Here is a 13,285-nt window from a genome sequence, read left to right as displayed (position 1 = left end):
AATTGAGAAAAAAAAAAATCAGATCTAAGGAGAGTATCTGTAAATGCAAAAAGCACTTTTGAGGTTTCCATATTTCTATATGGGGAAAAGCAGGGTTTTTTAAAGGATCGTTTGATCATTCATAAGATGGGGCAGACAATGCCATGTAATTCTTTATTCTAATTGCTTTGTCTTGATGCATGATTTTATCATCAGCCAATGTTGCAATTACTTTAACAAGCAAATACCAGCAAGCGCAGCACCTGGAACCTCCCTACCACTGCAGCACATCAGTCCTCCGTAGGAGACAAAAAGGCCCAAAGCTGCATGTGGAGCCAGAGCAAGAAGGGAGTGGGTGGCGGTAAGCCCGGGTTGGGTGTGTAAAAGTGCCTTTTCCCCAAGGCCAATATTTATGTAAGCCATTCATTTCTATCTTTGTTACAGTTAGTCAGGAGCTAGTTATATTCCACAGCATCACTCTGACTTCAAGACTTTGGAGGAAAGCTGATGGCAGCAGACTGCTCAAGCGCCTTTAACAATGAAAAGCTTTGTGCAGCCAGATGTGAACTACATCTGCTCATAAGCTTATGCTGAACTGTGAGCGAGGCTGACTCACATGGAGCTGGGCTTTTCTTTGCCTCGATGATCTTGTGAGGCCGGCAAGAGTGAGGAGTCCGTCAGCCACGCGGGCTATTCCGCAAAACCCGACACCGCCCCGGCCAGTGGGTCACTGGTCGGCTCTAGCAGCCAGCCGGAGGGACAACAAATAAAAATGGAAGCCCCTTCTCTGTGGGAAAACAGGCCTCGGATTTTTAGCAGGGAGCCTGAGGTGGGGAGAGGAGAGCAAAGAAAGGAAAGGCGAAGGCGCTACTCAGAGAAGCCGGGTTCATTCAAACCCCGAGGACAGCAAACCCCGCCTCCCCACGCCGCCGCCCGCTCAATCGCCGAGCGCTCCGGGTGTGAGCTAGCCCCGCGGGGAGCGGCTTGGAGTCGAGGAGGCGGCCGCAGAGGTGCTCTGGGCAGGCCCGCGCGGCGGATAGGCCCAGGCAAACAACACCCCCCTTCCCCCTCTATCAGTTCAACTCCCACTCGGCCCCGGCCACGCCCTGCCGCCACCGCCTCCTCGGGCAGCTTTCTGTTCCGCAGCCAGGCCTCGGCCGGGGGCGGGAGGGAGGCGGTGCTTTGAAGGAGCTGCCGGAAACTACCAGGGCCGACGGGCTCTGCGGCGGCCCCGCCCCCCGCCTCCCACCACTCAGCGCGCGTCACCAGGGCCCAGCCAATAGGGACCGAACCAGGGAAAAAGAGCGCCCGGGTCCGGATGCGCCTCAGGAAAGCCATGCTCCCTGCGCGGGGGCAGCGGGCAGTTTACCTGATACACCCAAGCTGTCTACCATTCGGGCATCCCTACATCCGCTTCTCTCGCTTCGCATGAGCGATGGCCTTATTTTTTCCTTCACTGACAGTTCGAAGGGATGCTGGAGCGGATTTGTGAGGGGAGGGCGCTGGGAAATGAGTAGGGGGCGGGATATCCTGAAACAACAAGTTTGGCTGCATGAAGGGCCTACCGGTAGCGCGCCTGAGCTAGAACGCCGAGAGAAAGAGAGCGAGAGAAGCCAAGGGAGGAAAAGAAAAGCCTCTGAAAGAATAACCCTGGGAAAGGGGGAGGAGAGGAGGCGGCACCAGCGCCCCGGCCCCCGGCAGGTCGGCGGCCAATCCGCTGGGGGAAGGGGTGGAGAGTCGGCAGCTCCGGCTGAGAGAGGCCGAGGGGGGTGGGGAGTCGGCCGGGATCGCGCCGCCCTGGCCCCGCCCCCGTCCCGCGCCGCCGCCCGCGCCGCGCGCCGCCGCTGTCAATCAAGGGCGAGTCAGCCGGGCTCGGGCGGAGAGGAGCTGCTACGCCACAGCCCAGCGGCGGCCATTCGCGGAAAAAGAGGCAGAGCCTGTGCCAGCTACAGCCTCCTCCGAGCCACCGCGGGCGGGCGGGACCGGCCTCTCCTCCCGCCTCGCCCCCACCCCCACCCACCTCTATCCCAGTGTCTCCGTCTGAGGGTTTGTCCTGTTAATGCGGGATGAGCGGTACGTATTCTCCACCCCCCTCGGTCTCCTTCACCGCCTCCCTCCCCAGACCCTGCTCGGTTCTCCCTCCTCCCCCGGGGCCGCTGTGATGCTTTAAGGGGAGGAGGAGGAGAGAGGGAGGGAATCAGGGGGAGGGAAGGAGGGTTGTGTTTTGTCTTAATGTCTGAGCGAGAACAACCTCCTTCTGGGTGTTGCTCTGGAGCCGATGGGTCGGGTTTCAAACCACGTTTTGTGATATCCCCCTCCTCCCTTCCCTCCTTCTCCCCCACCCCCTCCCGGTGTGCGTGGATCGCGGGTTTATGGAGATTAATGAGGGGGGGGGGAGAGGGGGAGAAGGAGCAAGGAAAAGACGAGTAATAATAATCCTAATAACCTGTTGTCGTGTTTGTGTGGGGTTTGTTGCAGATCAGAAGAAGGAGGAGGAGGAGGAGGCGGCGGCGGCGGCAGCAGCGATGGCTACAGAAGGAGGGAAAACCTCTGAGCCAGAGAATAACAATAAAAAACCCAAAACCTCAGGCTCCCAGGTAAAAGCAAGCATATGAAAAAATTCATGCCGAACCTTAGGGGAGAGAGGGAGTTATTCCGTTTAAATGCCCAGAAGTGAAGAACAGAATAAAAATGTTTATCCACTCAAGCATCTTTCTGAGAGTGAGGAACTTGAAATGCAAATTCCTAAAGATTTCACATATTCGAGGTTATAGCGTTGTTTAAAATTACATCAGTAACTCAGACTATAGGAAAACAGTGTTTATATGCCCAAGAGGAATCCTAAATTTAGGCAAGTAACACTTCAAGAAAGTTTGTTAGGAATTTCCTTTTATTTAAACTTTATATTACAGTATCTGCTTCCTTATTCATATATCTTAGGCCTCTAACTGCATTTGTTCACATTTTTTTTTTTAAATTTCTGCCACTTTCTGAGTAAGTTCTGATATTTAGAGTTAGCAAATAAATAAACCTCTCCCAACTACTGGCCTCCACTAAATCTGCCCACTTTTTTTTTTCTCCCTTTCCTTTATCATCCCATTTTGGGTAGGACTCTCAGCCCTCTCCTCTGGCTTTACTGGCAGCTACTTGCAGCAAAATAGGGACTCCTGGTGAAAATCAAGCAACTGGACAACAACAAATTATTATAGATCCAAGCCAAGGATTGGTGCAGCTTCAAAATCAACCACAACAGCTAGAACTGGTAACGACACAACTTGCTGGAAACGCTTGGCAACTTGTTGCCTCCACTCCTTCTGCTTCAAAAGAAAATAATGTTTCTCAACCAGCTTCTAGTTCATCTAGTTCTTCCAGCAGTAATAACGGGAGTGCATCTCCTACAAAAACTAAATCAGGCACTTCTACCCCTGGTCAGTTTCAGGTCATACAAGTACAAAATCCAAGTGGTAGTGTACAGTACCAAGTGATTCCACAACTTCAGACAGTGGAAGGTCAGCAAATTCAAATCAATCCAACTAGTAATTCATCTCTACAGGATCTGCAGGGTCAAATTCAGCTCATTTCTGCAGGTAGTAATCAAGCTATCCTCACGGCTGCTAACAGGACAGCTTCTGGGAATATACTTGCTCAAAACCTGGCAAATCAGACAGTTCCAGTCCAAATTAGACCTGGTGTTTCAATACCACTGCAATTACAGACCCTTCCTGGTACTCAGGCTCAAGTTGTAACAACCCTACCAATTAACATTGGAGGAGTGACTTTAGCTTTGCCAGTGATAAACAATGTGACTGCTGGAGGAGGGACTGGACAGGTTGGCCAGCCTGCTACTACTACCACTGATAGTGGGACTTCCAATGGGAATCAGTTAGTTTCCACACCCACCACCACCACCACCACCACTGCTTCTGCCAGTACCATGCCGGAATCGCCCTCCTCCTCCACTACCTGCACAACCACTGCTTCAACCTCTCTGACGAGCAGTGACACGTTAGTGAGCTCAGCAGATACAGGCCAGTATGCAAGCACAACAGCCAGTAGTTCTGATCGCGCCATTGAAGAATCTCAGACACCTGCTGCTACTGAATCTGAAGCTCAGAGCTCTAGTCAGCTTCAGTCTAATGGACTACAGAATGCACAAGATCAATCAAATTCTCTTCAGCAGGTGCAAATTGTAGGTCAGCCTATCTTACAACAGATTCAGATCCAACAGCCTCAGCAACAGATTATTCAGGCCATTCCACCACAGTCGTTTCAACTCCAGTCAGGGCAGACGATTCAGACCATCCAGCAGCAACCTTTGCAGAATGTTCAACTTCAAGCAGTAAATCCGACTCAGGTGCTTATCAGGGCTCCAACTTTAACACCTTCAGGGCAAATCAGTTGGCAAACTGTACAGGTTCAGAATATTCAAAGTCTTTCAAATTTGCAAGTTCAGAATGCTGGGTTATCCCAACAATTAACCATCACCCCAGTGTCTTCAAGTGGGGGCACTACGCTTGCTCAGATTGCACCTGTGGCTGTCGCTGGTGCCCCAATAACTTTGAATACTGCTCAGCTCGCATCAGTGCCTAACCTTCAGACAGTGAGTGTTGCCAACCTGGGTGCTGCAGGTGTTCAAGTGCAGGGAGTTCCAGTTACAATCACTAGTGTTGCAGGTAAGTTACTACATCTCTTCTCTTTAAGTATCTTTTAAATAGGTTTTAATAATATTGGTTATTGCTCTTTTTGTTTGTTTTACTAACTGTTGGGTTTGTCATAGATCTCTGAAGTAAACAGATAATCATAAGGAATTTAAAGAAACCGGGACTATTATACTAACAACTATAACGATAATGATCAGGGAACTGTTAATTTTTGTAGAGTTTAGTATTAGGTTTTATGTGTTTAATTTGTTAGATGGATAGTCTTAAAAGATTGTTCTTTCATGAAGCACAGCTGTTCCTGATTAGAACCATATTTGCCTTCTATAATTTAGAGATCACATTTGAGAACACTTGAACTCCTCAGAAAAACCCTAGTCACAATGAATTTCTTCAACAGACAGATTTCACACTGAATTAGTAGTATATAGTTGTGGTTCTGATGAAGTTTTCATTCTACTGTGTAATAAAACTCTGTTTTTTAATAGAAGTTACTTCTCAAGGTTCAATGTGTTGTCACCCATGCCTTTGTTTTATTACAATGGGTTGTTAGTTTTTAAACTGAATGCTGTTGAGATATACTTTTAAGTTGCAGATTGTCCATTAACTTTTTTGTCTATTTTTGCTGCTAAAATTGGGATTTTTCTCAAGATTTTGAGTTACATTTATTGAAGTAGTAGGATTGTGATATCAAAAATAGTCCTTTATTTATAAAATTATATTTAAATAAATGTTCAGGTCATTATGTTGATTATTTATAGCTGTTTTAGTGTGAGTTCGTAGAAAGCAGTTAAAGACAGTAAAATGTCATTAATTTATATTAATTACGCTTAGGTCATTCGTAAACCAATTATAAAGCAATTGTTATTTGTTATGCTTGTGAGAGATACATCTGATGTACTTGGAAAACTAGTCCTGTGAAGTATTCTAGTCTTTCTGGACCATTCTTATTTTGCCCAGTACCTGTTGTTTTCTTATTACTAAAGACTTTTCATTGATTCTAATTTGGTGAAAACCCAATTGTGGTTTTGTGTCTTTGATACTTTCACACCTCTTCAGTTAAATATTGCTATTTCGATCATTTGGAATGAATAAGATTATCACTTTTGAGTGACCTTTTTTGAAACAAGTTGGAGGATAATTGTGCCAGGGGTCTTGTTTTACAGTCATATCTAAAGTATTAAAATTGGAAAATGCCATATAGAACCTTCTGATTTAGGAGAACTGAGAATACATTTTTTTTTTTTTATTAGATACCCACTAGCTCTAAACCTGTGCTATCTAAAAGAACTTCTTTGGTGATGGAAATGTTCCACATCTGTGCTGTCTGACATGTTACCCACTGGCCACATGTGGCCATTAAGCACTTGAAATGTGGCTAATGCAACTGAATAACTGAATTTTAAATTTAATGTAATTTTATTTTGCCTGGGCAGGCACCAGAAATTGAACCCAGGTCTCCAGTATGACAGGTGAGAACTCTGCCTGCTGAGCCACCGTGGCCTGCCCAAAATTTTATTTAATTTTAATTAATTTTAATTTAAGTAGCTATATGTGGCTAGTGGCTGCGTGTTGGACCACATGGTATTCTAGTCAAAGAATACTTTGAGTGTGATACTTTTTCCTCCAAAACTGTTGCAACACAGTTATGTAAGTGTTTCTTCAGATTAAAAATCCATCATTTACTTTGGTCCTACTCTTTTTCTAAACATTGACAGCAACTTGAGTACTTCAGAAAATGTCTGTCTTGGTGGGTTAATTAACAGTTTGCACTGTCAAAGCAAAAGTTTTTTAGCTCACATTTTGTCATGCCTATTAAGCAGTAGTGAATTATAATTAATTAAGAGAATTGAATAACATCATTTAGGTTAAAAAGTAGTCAATTATTTTGTTGTCTGATTAATATCCATTACATTCCAATTTTTCCAGTGCCCATTGTGAGGGCAAACTAGTGCTACCCAAAGTGTTATCTCACTGCCTAACTTGAATTAAGATTCACTTGAATGGCTCGTTACAAATGCATATAGAACTCCTGGAACTGTAATTTTTTGGGAACGGAGTCAAGGAATTTGCATTTCAAGTAAGCTTTCCAGGTGATTCTAAAGCTCACTAAAGTTTCAGGACCTCTGGTCTAGGTATTTGTAATTAACAGGTTTGAACCAAAAGGCAGATAGATTATGGAAGCAGGAGGGTGTTGAGCTAGTTGTATCATCAGAGTTCCCGGCAGTGAATGAATTTTGATAGCAGATACAACTTTAAAGTTTTTATTCCACAAATATATATTGACTGGCTAGTATGCACTGAGCAGTCTCAATAGGTGTGATTTTTTTTCTTTCTTTTTCAGAGATATATGTATTTTTTTATTTGAAGGGTTTACATACTTTGGGGATCCACTTATAAGTATGTGAGGAAGTTTAAACTTTATATAATTGGACTCTTTTTTTTTTTCTGAAACTAAAGATTGCAAATTTTGTTGATATTGAAGAGTTGAGGTTCTTAGAGATATGCTCATTTTTGGAAGCTGTCCTGTTACAGACACCAGAAATGTACCCTGATTTATACAAGTCAATGCAGTTAATTTGGGTTTGTAGATTTTACCTCATTTCCTAGCATACCCATAGTAGGTGTTTGAAAAACTTTTCCTGAATTAAGATGTAAAAGCTTAGTGGGAGAAAGATAGCAATTTGGAATTGAGAGCAAAGCCCTGGAATGGTTTTAGTAAAACTAATGAAGTAGCTTTGTTTTCACTAATTTCTTTTGGCTTCGAGTTTTTAAGGCACGAGGTACTTTACTGGCCTGAGAAGGGGAGAGAAGGAACAATAAGTACCTGTACCGTTTCATAATTGAGTACTGGAACTGAAAGTTCAGAGTTTTTGCTCTGTGTCCCTCATCCACTTTTTAGTGCTTATTTAGTTATTTCATGTCTATCCCACAACCTCACGTGAATGGTATCATTCAGTTTTCTTTAATTTATTGGAAAAAAATTGCTCTAAACATTTGATACAACTCTGGTCAAAATATAAATTTAAAATATAAAAAATACTTTTAAAAAGTTATTAGAAAACAAGGCTAAAACTTTGCTATCATCTTCATTTTACTCTTGGAGAAATAGAGGAGGGGTTAATGTAACTAGAAAAAGGAAAAAAAATTGTAAGACAAATCAAATGAAACCGTTTTCTGAAGCTGGGGAGTTTCATGTTTGGTTTTATGAAATAAGTGACAGCAGGGGTAGAAATAAGAAATAAGGTGGAGGTAGGAATCTCTTTCCTTGATAATGTGTTCAGCATGTATTTCTGTGTTCCCAACTCAGTTGAAAATTCCGAGTTCCAGGCTTTGAATCTAGCATATAATTAGTTAGAATTGTGGTGGAAACTAATTACATGAACCCTTTACGTTCTGTTTATTTCCTTGTTGAGATTCTGAGTTTGCCTTTGACCTAAAGAAGAACAGAACCCTAGTTCAAATTTAAGTACAAAGGCAACAATTGACTGCTGGTTTAAGAACATCTTTTGTTTTAATTAAGTGAGGAAAATGAAAGGTGTTTTGCTCAAAAAGAACTGTTTTCATAATGTTCTTTGGTAGCTAGAGTCCTACATAGATAAGGTGAAATTCAGGAGTTATTTCTCATTAGTTAAAGAATTTAGGCTTTGCCAGGGACCTTTGATACCCAAATATGCTTGTGGCCAACAGTTTGACTTGTTTTGGGTCTTAAGCATCAGATTATGCTTTAGGCCTCTTGCTGGATAAATGGATATTGCTATGTTAATCTTATTGGAAATTGACATTTTTATGCTAGTTCTCATACAAAAAAATTAGACTTGATAAAATGTTGCTGGCCCTTCAAGCACTTTTCTCTCTTACCTCCCTTTTCTTCTTCAGAGCATTTAAATAAGAAACCTGACATATAGCAGAACCAGTAATGAGAGTGCCATTTTTCATTATTGATGAAAGTGGGGACCAAAGAAAACTATTGAAATTCATATTTAGTCTAAAAACCAAACTTAATCCAGTAGTTACCTGTTACACCAAACTTTTTTCCCAGAACTCCTGAAAGTAGAAAAGAGGTTTAGTAGAAATCAAATAGGCTTAATCCAAATATAATTTCCCTTTGCCATGTATGTTTTATAAATTTGATTTCCCTAGTAGGCATCTTAAACATAACATTCCTGAGTGTATATATATATATATATGTGTGTATATATATGTATATATACACATAAACTCCTGGGTTTTGTTTTCATTTTTGCAGAGGAGTCAGGTTTACACTTATAAATTTAGTTTTCTGAAGTCTTCATCTAATATCGTTCATTATAGATTTAAATTCATTATGAGGAACTTACATCTTGTACCCTGTACAAGGGATTTAGGTTCTGAACTATCAAGCTAGTTTTACCCATTAGATGATGTATATATAGTGTGACCTTTAAGATTTTATAATGGTGATATAACTATATCATTGCCTATTTTTTTGTTCTATGGAAAATGAAAAAGTACTCTGCATAGAGCATGTTAATTTTTAAAAAAGGGCATCATTTGAAAATGATTTCAGGATTGAGAGAGGAGCAAGGAAAAATATGTGCTCTTCTCTTTGCTTCTGATTTAGATATGTGCTAAGATCTCATGCTCATAATGCTGGCCATTTTGCTACTTAGTGAATGAGTGAATTGTGCAAAGGAAAATTGAGAACTGTAAATTGCTTATATAAATATGTGGTGAGATAAAGCTTAATGAAATTATAGTTAACTAAGTGGTAATTGAACATCCTTTCCCCCATGTTCCTTAGCTCTATTTTAAAATGAATAAACTGAATTCCACAAAAATTGAAAGACTGGTGTATACGTTGTGGCAAAGTGAGGAATAGAATCTTGACTTCTGTGCCATTTGTCTTTCTATGATACTTCTGGTTTGTTATCCAAATCTTTTGCTAGTAAATGAGTAAATTTAGCTGAGGACAAAGAGAACAGAAAGGGAAGACACCCAGCTTGAGTTTGGGTACTCTCACATGTTTTCACTGGTACTCAGCTTTGGTATGTTGAGTACAATATTGGTAAAAAATGAAATCTCTAGGTTTCTTTTTTATTGAATTTAATGGTGAAACGTAAGTGGTATTATTTGTTGTTTCTTGAAAGAGTAAATTCAGAACCGAAGAAGTAGTAAATTCTCTGTGTAGGCAAGTAAATCTTTATATGATTGAGATGTCTTAGTATCTTTTTCCAAACTAAAGTTAGAAATTGATTTTGTTTTTAAATGAGAGTTCTAAAGGGAGAAAACCTACTGTGTGTCAAGTGCTGGGCTAAGTACTTAAATTAACTCATTTAAACACCATGTTATCCTAGTAAGATAGGTATCTTCCCCCTTTTTACAGATAACCCCATGAAACTTTAATTTCTTTCAGAAAATCTGCCCTCCAGTAAGTGATAAAGCCATAATTTTTTTTTTTTTTTTAACATGGGCAGGCACCGGGAATCGAACCCGGGTCCTCTGGCATGGCAGGCAAGCATTCTTGCCTGCTGAGCCACCGTGGCCCGCCCTAAAGCCATAATTTAAAGTCATCTTTGATTCTAACACTTTTGTTCATGTGATGTAAACTACAAGGATAAATCCACAGATAAAGACTGGTTTTCATCCTTTTTATGGATGCTTACATCCTTTAAGACAACTTTGAAAATTGAAATACTAACTGCAGATAAGGTCTCTTCTAGTTCTGACATTCTGTGGTACTGACCAACGATTATGACCCTTGGTAACAGAAGTGGTGAATAAAAACTAGTGTGGCTGACTGGGAACCTCCACATTAAGTTTAAATTTTCAAATACTGTATGTGAATGATGGAAGGAGGGGCTTAAGATTTAGGATACAGAAAGCAGCATGAAATTTTAAGAATGCCATCAGGAAAGCAGAAGCTCATAAAACTCATTATAAAGTGTCTTAGTTTACAGAGCTGCTGTCAGTAATACCATTAACTAGTTTTGGCCTAACTAAAGGAAATTCATTGACTTAGGGTTTTGAAGCTAGAAGTTCAATGTCAAGTTATCTGCAAGACATGCTTTCCAGAGTCTGAAGCATTCTGGTACTGGTTTGCTACAATCCTTGGGATACCTTGGCTTGCCTGTCTGCCTCCAGTCACATGACAATGTCTTCTCCTTTCCTTGGCTCTTAGGTTTCCTCTGACTTTCGACTTCTTCCTGTATAGCTTTCTCTTACATCTAGCTTCCGGTTTTTTCTCTTTCTAAGGCCTCTACTAATACAGATTAAGATCCACTCTTATTCAGTTAGGCCACACTGTAACTAAAAATATCATCTTCAAGAGATTATATCTTCAGTGGATTCATATCCACAGGAATGTGGATTGAGATTAATAACATGTCTAAATGGAGTATATAATTCATTCTACTACATAAAATAAGACTTTTAAAGTTATTTTAAACAACATATAAGTCTTTAAATCAGAACATTTTGCTTGAGCAAAATGGTGTAATATTAAGAAAGAACAGAAAAGGCAGAGCTTTTCCACACTATTTCTGTTAACCAGCAAAGAAAATGCAGATCCGCCTGAAATGATGAGAGCTGTTAGTTGCTTTTTGGAAGTCAAGGAGAGCCAATTGAATACTATCCTAGGGTGAGAAGGAACTTCCAGATCGAGTTTCAGTAACTCAGAAATTATAAAGCATGGAGAAAATACCAGTGATAGTTTTCAAACTATCCGAAAAGGCAGACAAATGAGCTTTGTGAGTATCCTTAACAAAGTTCTTGAATAAATTATTGAATAGTTGACTTCTCTTGAAAAAGAATTCAGGAATCATTGGGTGCCAGGATGGTTTGCTAATATAGCAGGGATAGAAAATAATGTCAGCATAGAGTATATTGATTTCGGTATTGGGAGTCATGATATCTTCAAAGGCTCACAACTGGTTTCACAGTTATATGAAAAGTCTTAACTGATTGTTAACCTCAGTAGAGGTTTCTGGTATTATGGCATAGGGATCTATCCTTGACCTAGTTCTGTTTAATAGTTTTTTCAGAATCAGACTAAAAGATGGCTATTTACTGAATTCAATGATGAGCCAAAGCTCATCATACAGGAGATGTTTTTAATATGATAGGGGATAGAATTGAGTTTAGAATGATCTTAATAGTCTGGGATGCTGGGCCATAATTAACGAGATAAATATGACAGGTAAAATCCTCTGAGAAGGGGGTACTTGTACACATACAAGATGAAGGGGAAACCTGACTTAACACCAATACATGTGAAAATGATTTGGGATTTATTGACTTAATATGAATTCCTTTATACTTTGTGCTTGTCAGACAACATTTGCAATATTGTATTCAGGTAGCACATTTTAAATGGGACATTGAAAAACAAGCAAGCATAGCAAGAAGGACTCTCAAGATGAAGAGCATGAAAAATATTTTATACTAGTGATAATCAAAGAGAGGGAATTTTAATTGTTAGAAGACTAAGAGGAAGTGGACAGCTGCCTTCAGACATATGAAGGGCTGTATTTCAGAAAAATGAAACAATTCTGTTTTGTTTGGCTTTAGGAAAACAATTGAATATGTATATGTATACACACACATATACACGTATAGACTAGAACTATGCAATAGAGATTGGATGTCCATCTGTCAGAAATACTAAAGAATGTGGAAGAATTCTTTGTGCTAAGTAGAAAGTTTGATTAGATAAAGCATGAGGCTTCTAATTCTAAAATTTATGATTCTGTGAATATTTGAGTACTTGATCTATTCTGGAGTACTTCTGTCCAGGATATGATCAGAGCTCTATAAATCTTAAACTTCTGTGATTGAGTAAGTACTTAGAGATTTTTTCTCAGGATTTTGAAGGTCACAGTTTTGAACTTTGATATTCTTAGTTATACCATTTTTCTTATTACAGAAGCAATATTACTAAGATGAATTCTATTAAGCAATAAATACAATATCTTAATTCATAAAAATCAATAGATTTCTATTTTTCTTTATTTATTAGACTTGCTGACCATGTTCTTAGGTGCTATTTTTCTGTATCATTTGCCCTTTATTGAGTGAATACTGCCTTTAAAATATTAGTACTTTAAATATACACTTCAGTGTCCAACACTGTATTTGTAATTAGGATATTTTGTCTCAGTAGCACTTCAAACATAGTCATTGCTGATACTGTCACTTTAATATTTACAATGTGATTATTTTTACTTCAGTGGAATTGCAGGGCACTTTGAAAATCTAGGATCCTGATAGAGTCCAAACTCTGGAAAGCACTTCACAGCTTCAAACTTAATTTAGCTTATGGAATAAACAAATCTAGTATGTGTTTTTCTTTTTCTATTTCCCCTCCCTCCCTCCCTCCCTCCCTCCCTCCCTCCCTCCCTCCTTCCTTCCTTCCCTCCTGCCTTCCTTCCTTCCTTCTGGCCCAGAATATCTAGGTCATAGGTATGTGTAAAAAATATTTGAGACCCTTTAAATACATAAAAGTCCTAATTCAGATGCATGAGAGTTCTCTTCCTTAGGGATAATAATTTAGGGAGGTAGCAAATACTGTACTATTTAAGTAGCAGGTTTATTGCTATGGCCAGTATATATATTGAGAGGCTTCACAGAGCATAGGAACAAGAATTAGGACTCAAATTTTTGCTTGGGTG

General features: G+C 40.2%; 1 protein-coding gene across 1 annotated transcript in view; it reads left to right on the top strand.

Annotated features, from left to right (window-relative positions):
• The first annotated feature begins 1,841 nt into the window (after positions 1-1,841).
• Positions 1,842-13,285, top strand: part of SP4 (Sp4 transcription factor) — a 129,741-nt gene continuing 118,297 nt past the window's right edge. Inside the window, exons 1-3 of the mRNA XM_077122213.1 lie at positions 1,842-2,052; positions 2,458-2,576; positions 3,089-4,652. Of these exons, the coding sequence (XP_076978328.1) occupies positions 2,046-2,052; positions 2,458-2,576; positions 3,089-4,652 (1,690 nt within the window). The 5' untranslated portion in view covers positions 1,842-2,045. The remainder of the gene's footprint in view (positions 2,053-2,457; positions 2,577-3,088; positions 4,653-13,285) is intronic.

The sequence above is a fragment of the Tamandua tetradactyla genome, chromosome 1, assembly GCF_023851605.1.
Source record: "Tamandua tetradactyla isolate mTamTet1 chromosome 1, mTamTet1.pri, whole genome shotgun sequence".
NCBI lineage: Eukaryota > Metazoa > Chordata > Mammalia > Pilosa > Myrmecophagidae > Tamandua > Tamandua tetradactyla.
Note: the sequence above shows the minus strand (reverse complement) of the source record. Positions and strands in the feature narration are given on the sequence as shown.